Here is an 8,986-nt window from a genome sequence, read left to right on the forward strand (position 1 = left end):
CACTGACTTCTCCAATTGTCATTTCTTCATCTGTGAGATTTTGCAACTTCGGGTCATGCGATCCATGCCTCATCACAATTGGGATTTTACTTGAATGACATCGTGTTTATTTTTACCCCAGCTGTTGGAAGACACGTCAGCCTTGTGCAGTATTGAATATTCAGTGTGATGGAGCGGGTATAAATGAATGACCGCGGAGATTCACCAGCTCAGAGATTATTCAGCGAGATCGCGGGCAGCTGGAAGACAGGTTGAATCTCACACAGCATGCTTGAAATATTTTTCACTGTGAGGAAGATATGGTACATGATCATTGCCGTTATTGGTGTTCCCGGTAAGAACAGTGGCGAGCGAACATTTGCAGCTCTCTGTGCGCGGCTTTGGACTCGTTCAGTTACCGACAGCGTTGTGATGCCGGTGTATCACTGAGTGCGGTGGAGTCATTGTGAGAAAACTCTGTATTCTTTCAGAAGTTTTCATGCAGAGTAATCAGTGGCCTTGGATGAAAATAAACGGCCACTTGAACCAGATGTACACTGGGAGATCGGAGAGATGGATTCAGTTTGCGGATTCATTTCAGTAATTAATGTTTTGATTTATCAAAACCATTGTCAAAGTAAAGGTCGATAATTCAGACTTCTCGGCACCTTCACAGGAGACTTGGTGTTATTCTGTATCAATACCTTATCGTGCTCTCCATTCAAATTTAATGATATTGCGCTATGTTTCAAGAAAGTGTTGTAAGTTTGAAGGCGTCCCTGGCAGCGAAACCTCTGTGAGATTCAGGGAAATAACACTCCGTGTTTCGCAACTTGAAATAAGGGTATGTGTGTTTTATAGTGTGCCAGGGTTTCTTTCCACGCCCGATTGTCCGTGAAGTGAGGAGGGAATTAAGAGCCAACCCAACGGTGTCCGACAGAGGTCACACCGGGTCAGATTTATGCGACATCCAACACTAGAACAATAAGCATCGAAGCATTTAGAATAATGCTGCAGTAATTTGGAGAAACCCCGAAAGAGGTCAATGGTTGAGGTACCTATATTGTCTTTCCTTTGGAAATTGGATGGTTTAAGCAATAACGTCCAAAATACCCGTAACATTCACCGGGTCAGGCAAAATCTTTTAAAGCAGAAATTGAAATCTTCTGCTCGGTTTCCTTGACACAGTGTGAAGGACCCGCAGACAAGCGGAGTGGCGAATTTTAAGAGAAGTGAGCCGAGTGGGGCCCAGGCACGGAGACGGTAAACTGGAGTTGCGGAGGGGGCGAAGACACGTGAACGTAGGAAATAATTTCGATCTAAACTTTGTAAGAGGACTGAAGCGGAGTGAGAGGGGTTTCTGTGTATGGGAAGAATCCAGAACAAAGCTGACAGGAATGCGGCAGTCACCATCGCCGAGAAAGTAGCCGAGGTATCCAGGCTTTACACGTCAGTCCAAAACCTGATGTGGGAGATCTACAGCGATTTCTCCAAACCGCCCTCGGTGATCAGTTGACAATGCCTCCTTCCAAAAGACTGATTTCCTCCCGTAGCGAGAACACCACCCTTTCAGCCAGCTTGCAGGCTGGTGAGGTATTGTTCTCTCCAAACCGCCGAAAAGACTGATTTCCTCCCGTACCGAGAACCCCACCCTTTCAGCCAGCTTGCAGACTGGTGAGTTATTGTTCTCTCCAAACCGCCGAAAAGTCTGATTTTCTCCAGTACCGAGAACCCCACCCTTTCAGCCAGCTTGCAGACTGGTGAGATATTTGTGACTCAAGCTTTGGACCTTCTAAAATTCCGGAAGCGAGCTGTCTGCAAAGTCTGATTGTATCAATTTCCAGCTTATCTCTGCCCTGAGACCCATGGAGCGGCGAGACAAAAATTAACTCATTCTTTTTGTTGTTCCCCCCAGTGAATTTAGTGGCGATTACGATCCTGTCCCGGAGAAAGTGCGGCCTCTCCACCTGCACCACGCGGTACCTGGTGGCCATGGCAACGGCGGATCTACTAACCATCATCTTTGATGTGACACTGTGGCAGATCAGTTATTATTACTTCCCCGGGACTTTCCTGGACATCACCCCCGTGTGCAGCGCGATCTCTGCCCTGGCAGAGGCAGCCACTGACTGTTCTGTCTGGTTCACCGTCATGTTTACATTTGATCGGTTTGTCGCCATCTGTTGCCAGAAGCGGAAAGCGAAGTATTGCACCGGGAAAACTGCGGCTGTGGTTCTGACGGCAACTGGCACTCTGCTCTGTTTCATAAATGTGCCCTATTTCTTTATATATCATCCAGCGAAAGTGGTTGACAATATACCCTGGGACTGTATTCCAAAACCAGGATACTATCAATATCCCGTGTGGGTTGGGTATAGGTGGTTAGCTACCGTTCTATCGCCATTACTCCCGTTCGTGTTAATACTGCTGTTCAACGCTCTGACAGTCAGACACATTTTGGTGACTAGTCGCGTCCGTAAGGGGCTGAGGGGTCAGAGCAAGGCGGAGAACCGCAGTGACCCGGAGATGGAGAGCAGGAGGAGGTCTGTGATCTTACTTCTCACCATCTCCGGAAGCTTCATCATCCTGTGGTCGGTGACTGTTGCCGAATTCCTTTATTACACCATCGCCGGATTGGATCCAAATAATTACAACGATTCGGAACAAATATTTGTTCAGTCCGGATACATGCTGTTGATACTAAGTTGCTGCACAAACACGTTTATTTACGGGATAACTCAGTCCAAGTTCAGAGAGCAGTTCATCAGCGCAGCGAAATATCCGCTCACGTCAATTATACAGCTAATTAATAATCAAAACGTCTAGGTTCTTCTCAGCTCAGAGCCACCCGTAGTAATTTCAATCTTGTTAGTACAGACTCTGCGGTCATCGGAGAATGTGGACGCGGGGAAAATAAAACTGGTTCAGCGCCTGAGAGAGAGGCACAGAGCACAGTTACAGACCCTCGTCACCCGCAGTCCCCGACCTGCTTCTCCTACCAATAATTACGTTCACACTACCTCTTATTTTTATTTCACCATTTTCCCGTACTTGTCCCCACCGCACCCCTTTCGACAACGAATACCGCACCCTAATTGGCCATTCATCCGGTGACCTACAAAGCCGTTTCGTCTCGGTGACAGAAAGGTATCGGGACACCTAGTGGAAATACTGCCTTCACGAGGAGATGGTTGGAATTCACACTGAGCGCCCCGGAGATCAGTTCGAGTCTGGCCCGTACTCAGAAATTTAGCTGATTACACCCAACATCGGCACGTCCTTTTATATGCGATAAGCAGTCAGAATCCACGTAGACAGACATCGTAACTTCAACTCTGAGTGTACCTTTGTCCAGTGAGTTGGTATCAAATTTGTGATGTGTTCACCAGCAAAGAGAAATTCTGAACAAGGTCTAATTATCATCTGCAGAAAGTTTTTCTCTGAAGTTGTCTTTCATGAAACTACGAGGAGGGAGTCTTTATTCCTCATTTCCCTAGGTAACAAAGAACTTCAAGAAATTCAACACCGTAGAATCGGCCAATAGGCACTTTAGGACGGCTTTGAGCCAAGGCCAGATGGTTAATTCAGACGTTTAAACTACCTGGGATAAGAGCATTAACCACTGGGTCCAGGAGCGGAATTTGTTCATTCGCTTCATCGAGCTCTCCGCCTTTCCTTCTCGAGTGATCTGTTCCACAACTCCAAACTCTTTTCTTCTCCCAGAAACAGTTAGACCCCTCACCATTCGAGAAAATTTAAACCCTTTTCTTCGCTACATCCAATGTCTTTGTGTCCACAACTTCTGTGCCATCGAATTCGAGTCCCCTTGATATGAGTGCCGGCATTGCATTTGTCTTCGTTACCACCGATTTAACCTGCAGGGTAGCCATCAGGAAATCCAGAACAAGGAGCCATAACTCTATATGTATCTCTTATTTCTGACTTTTCCCCCATTTACAACCTCTCTACACATTAATCGTTCGTTTCTAAATGTATCCCCCACACCTCCATACCTGTCACTACTTTGCCCACTTACTTAATCTGATCCCTGCCGGCGGCACTATCTGCCTCTGCAGGTAAATACTTTCCATCTGAATCTCACTCTTGAGCTCGCTCTCCAACGTTGAAAGTTTTATCAACCCTGGCGTAGAATGCATTTATTGAAAGTTACAGAATATCTCTCTGATGTTCCACGCTCCCTACCCCCTCCTTTATTCCTGATCCCAGCCACGAAATCCCTCACCCTGCCCCGATTCCACTCTCATCCCGCATCGGAGACCTACGTCAGAATCAGCGTCAGCATCACTTAACATAGGTAAGTGCATATGTAAGTGTAAGAGCAGTACTGTGCAAACGTCTTCTTCTTACTTAGGCAAGGTTTTACCAGGGCGCAGGCCTGGGCAGGGTTGTATGGGAGACCAGCAGTTGCCCAAGCTGCAGGCCTTCCCCTCTCCACGCAACCGATGTTGTCCAAGGGAAGGACCCATTCAGCTTGGCACTGGTGTCGTCGCAGAGCAATGTGTTGTTAAGTGCCTTGCTCAAGGACACAAACACGCTGCCTTCAGGTTACTAGTTCGATGCTTTGTCCACTAGGCCACTCGCCAACACGCAAACGTCTTAGGCACACTAAATATATAGATATAATATTTTAGACCAGTACGTGAAAATCATCTTTTGCTTTCCCCATTCATCTGTTCTGTACGGCCATACTTTACACTATTAGTGAACTAACAGGTCGCTTAACAAAGACCTGGCTTTATCACACCTGCCAATGTCTGACACATATCTCCTTATTTTCCATCTTCAGGCCATTAATGACCATATTCAAAATAGCTGGTCCAATGTTGCCCGCAATGCCCATTACTCTAACATGGATATTCTGCCACCGATGGCTTCTTAAAAGCCTCACACGCGCCCGGCGTCCTTAGCTGTGATAACATGTGCCAGTTCCTTATTTATACCACCGAAGTTAGGGTTTGCACAATTTAGGATTTACTTGAACGTCTCTTCCATCTTCTTCCTACTTCACTAAGTATCCCTGGTGTCACAGAGTACATTTTACCGGATCTAAATCGTTGCCATCTAGCCGTTTGCAGGTGTGACAGCGGCTTACCGGGAATTCCAACGGCTGAAATAACAGGGTAGTAAATGTCTTCTATCCGCCAGATTACTGGATATCCCATTTGAGTGACGCAGTGAACGCGATTGCTCTGAATTCCACAGCTCGGCAAGACACTCTGGGCTGACGTACTGCAACAGGCTCTGATTTGAACAGGGGGTCGATCTCCAGTGACAAGGTCCCACCTCTGACCATTCTTATTGAACAAACAAATTACATCACCGGCAGTGTCTCAGGTGTGAATTCTGTGGGCATGTTCCAAATGACCGGCTTCATTTCCAACATTCCACAGTTGTATTGACAGCGGTCACGACTGTTCCCATTTTCCAAACTGAAACTTTCACTGTGGTTCTCTTTCCACAAGCATCCGGAATCGATGTTTCCAAATGTTCGGCAATGTTCACTGTACACTCTGTTTCATCCACAAATAGATCCGGTTTCTCCTCAGTGTGCTCTGGATCCAGGGACACATGATAACCCTCCCAGTCTCCTCCTACAGACTCTCAGTTAATGTCATTCACAATTTTTTGCTTAAGCAGCTCCACTTTTGCCGCTCAGATAGCAAACCCATCCCACCCCGTCCACTACGTGCCACCAGATATAAAACTTCCCCACTGTGTACACAGACACGCTGTCCAATTCTCCATCAGACCTGGACGACACCGATTATTAAAACTGTGATCATCTTCCCCAGTATAATGCTTATTTCCGACACCTTGAAGCTGACACGTGTGTGTGCGTGTGTGTGTGTGTGTGTGTGTGTGTGTGTGTGTGTGTGTGTGTGTGTGTGTGTGTGTGTGTGTATAATTGTGTAGCTCATATATCTTACAATGTATACATATAAAATTTCCTACTCGTGTTGTGGATTTTGTAACAGTAAGATGATAGACAAAGCCGCTGCCGAATCCACCTGATGAACAGATTGATGCTGAAATACTGTGGTGTTGAATTAATTGTAGGAATATAATGGGATGATGAGGCCACTACACATTCATAGTCTTATGGGTTACGAGCACAACCATCAGCACAATTCTCCCTGGTATAAATACATTCTGCCGTGTATAGATTCCATTCCGATTCATCGCATGGTTGAACATGAAAATGCCCGTGTCCTTGGCATTACCTTTGCAGTGTCCTGACAGAAATAAACGCAGGACCGACAAATAAGGCCACACCATCAAAGAAAACCATATAAGGAATCATTAATAGCAGATACACACACACAAACACGCACACACAACAACATACACACTCTCTACGCACACACACACACACACACACACACACAGAAACGTCAGTACATATATTAAATTCTTTGTCGATCTCCCAGTTCATGGCTTTCTCTTCCCAATCGGAACACGTTGACGACGATATTTCACTGTGGAGTCTGAATATCGATTAAGGGATTCAAGAAACAAAAGCGACATTGAAACAGCTGCAAGGCCATGTTGTAGAAACTAGGATTATTCACAGCGGAAGGAAAGAAGAACAATAAATTGGGAGGACAGATTAATAGGCCATTCTGCCAGAGAGAGGAAAGGATTAAGCATGAAGTCGATTTCAAACTGCAAATGAAGAGAGGGTTAATATGCAGTTCACATGAAATGTAGAATTAGTGAGAGAGGACGTCAGCAGTGCAGCGACAATTGACAAATGAGAGACATTCAGTCGGGTAATATGAGAGTGTGTGTTTCATTCATCACCAGACTTTCGCCAGTATAGTGTGAAGAGTGGTGGTTAATTTTGCATTCATCTATCTCCTGTGCAATGAGAGACTGTGGGGGTCAATTTTGCAGAATTCAATCCCTGCTACAGGCTGGCAGTGTGAGGTTCTTTAGTTCTCATTCTCTGGTTCAGTGTGAGAGTGTGCAGTTCAAATTGTGCAGATCAGTCTCTGCTACAGTGTGAGAGTGTGGGTTTCATTCTGTATCTGTCAGTCTCTGTTACAGTGTGAGAGTGTGGGGTTCATTCTGCATCTGTCAGTCTCTGCTACATTGTGAGAGTGTGGGTTTCATTCTGTACCTGTCAGTCTCTGTTACAGGGTGAGAGTCTGGGTGACAATCTGTATTTTACGTGCCTTGATTCCAGCGTTAAGTGTGCCGTTTCATTTCGGTCCATCTGATTCAGTGTGAGCGAGTGTATTTTTTCTCCTTCTTTCCCACTGTTCCTCAAACCTATTAAATAATCTTAAAATAGATTCTATATTTCCCGAGCTATTTTTTAGAACAGGAGTCTCCTGCAGTTGGTTTATGTTATAATTGTGAGATGGACAGTGCACTGACGAATGATGACGGTTGTATCGAGCAGGACATTTGGCGTTGTAGAGTCATATGACAAACAGACCATTCGGCCCGGCATCATTCTGCAAGCTTTTCGTTACTCAACCACATCGAGCTAATTGAACAGCACATGATATGTAACTTTCTGTGGTTTGGCAAAAGAACCTCCTAAATGTTGAATGAAAATAATCAAATAAAATAAATTCATTACTTTCTATATATATAAACTGAGTAGCTAACTTAATAATGCGATCGAAGTAGGTCCAACCGAGGCAGATATTTTCATGTTCCAGCTTCATTTCCTTTCAGCATTTCTAAATTCCTACCTTCACCGTGTATCTGCTGCCGATTCTGTCTCATATTTCTCAATGCGCACTAGCCCATGAATCTATTCGACTTATGTCCCACTCATACATAGTATAGTATTAATTTCGAGTTTCTTACGACAACTTGAGACTTCCCTGCAGATGCCATGTATTTTCCATTGATAAAATTGTGTCTACGTTGTTCTGTGCAGCACTGAGAGGGTTTGTGAGTAGGCATGACAGAGAAGATCATGTTTCATATTTGGAATAATCCTTAATTCCACATTGTAGCATCCGGTTGATTGATGACCTCCCGAGAAATTGGCGGCACTCCTTACGTTACAGCTCAGCCAGGAATGTTCTGCTCGTCAGAGACATGGTGGGTGGAAGAGTTTACTCCTGTGTTGCAACACACCGTGTCTTATGACACCCATCAGTGCTAAAGAACGGGATAAATGGAGGAGAATGGGCAGCTGTTGATTAATACATTGTGATTACAATTTGAACACATCACGTGGACCTGATAGGATCATGGGAACAGTAGAACACAGGAACAAGCCCTCTGACTCCCTACTTCTGCGCTGAACAAGATAACGAATGAGACGGTACATGGCCCATCTCCATTCATTCACCGCATACTCTTGCACTTTAATTGAATATTTACCATTATGGGAATCTCGAGGTTATACCCCAATGGGTGTCAAACCTGTACCATCAGCTCCCATGTTGAAGTAAATATTTAAGAAGAGAAGAGGAAACAGGTCCAGATTTAAACAAAAAGGTGAAGGCTCAGTTACAGACTTACCCGGAAGGGAGCAGGAAGGTTGGTGAGTTCTCCAAACTAGAGTCAAGTTGGATTATGAGATGGAATCCAGATTTAGAGGTAGGGATAACAGTGAAAACAGCAAACTGTACACAAATAGACTTAGTCATGACACAGCAACAGGATCAGGAGTTAGCAAAGGTACAAAGAGGAGAGAATACTGAACAGTTTGGGAAATATCGAGGGAGACAGGCACGGAATTGGACTGTAATTAATTATGGTAAATTTGTGGTCCCAGAAAGTGAAAGAAATCATATGATGTATTGTCACCATGACTTTTGTGGGCATCAGAGGGCAGATATAATTATGGAACAGTTGAAGAATCTGGGTTGCTGCCCTAAACTGCGAAGAGATGTACATTATTGAAAGAATTGTTTGCTTTGTGAACAGTGATAACCCAGATAAACCGGCAATAGAAGCAGTTTTAAGTCCCGATCTGTCGAAGGACCATGTGTTAACTTGTAGGAATATTTTGTTGGAT

General features: G+C 44.9%; 1 protein-coding gene across 1 annotated transcript; it reads left to right on the forward strand.

Annotated features, from left to right (window-relative positions):
* The first annotated feature begins 218 nt into the window (after nucleotides 1-218).
* Nucleotides 219-3,587, forward strand: LOC132389161 (probable G-protein coupled receptor 139). The gene is made up of 2 exons (XM_059961618.1): nucleotides 219-334; nucleotides 1,895-3,587. Exons 1-2 carry the CDS (start codon nucleotides 268-270, stop codon nucleotides 2,803-2,805), a joined length of 978 nt encoding a protein of 325 aa, XP_059817601.1. The 5' UTR covers nucleotides 219-267; the 3' UTR covers nucleotides 2,806-3,587.
* Nucleotides 3,588-8,986: the final 5,399 nt, after the last annotated feature.

Source organism: Hypanus sabinus, unplaced genomic scaffold (assembly GCF_030144855.1).
Source record: "Hypanus sabinus isolate sHypSab1 unplaced genomic scaffold, sHypSab1.hap1 scaffold_487, whole genome shotgun sequence".
Classification (NCBI taxonomy): domain Eukaryota; kingdom Metazoa; phylum Chordata; class Chondrichthyes; order Myliobatiformes; family Dasyatidae; genus Hypanus; species Hypanus sabinus.

Coding starts and splice junctions, on each gene's coding strand:
- LOC132389161 (XM_059961618.1), top strand. CDS start 268: ATGCTTGAAATATTTTTCACTGTGAGGAAGATATGGTACATGATCATT. Junction 335..1,894: donor TGCCGTTATTGGTGTTCCCG/GTAAGAACAGTG, acceptor TGTTCCCCCCAG/TGAATTTAGTGGCGATTACG.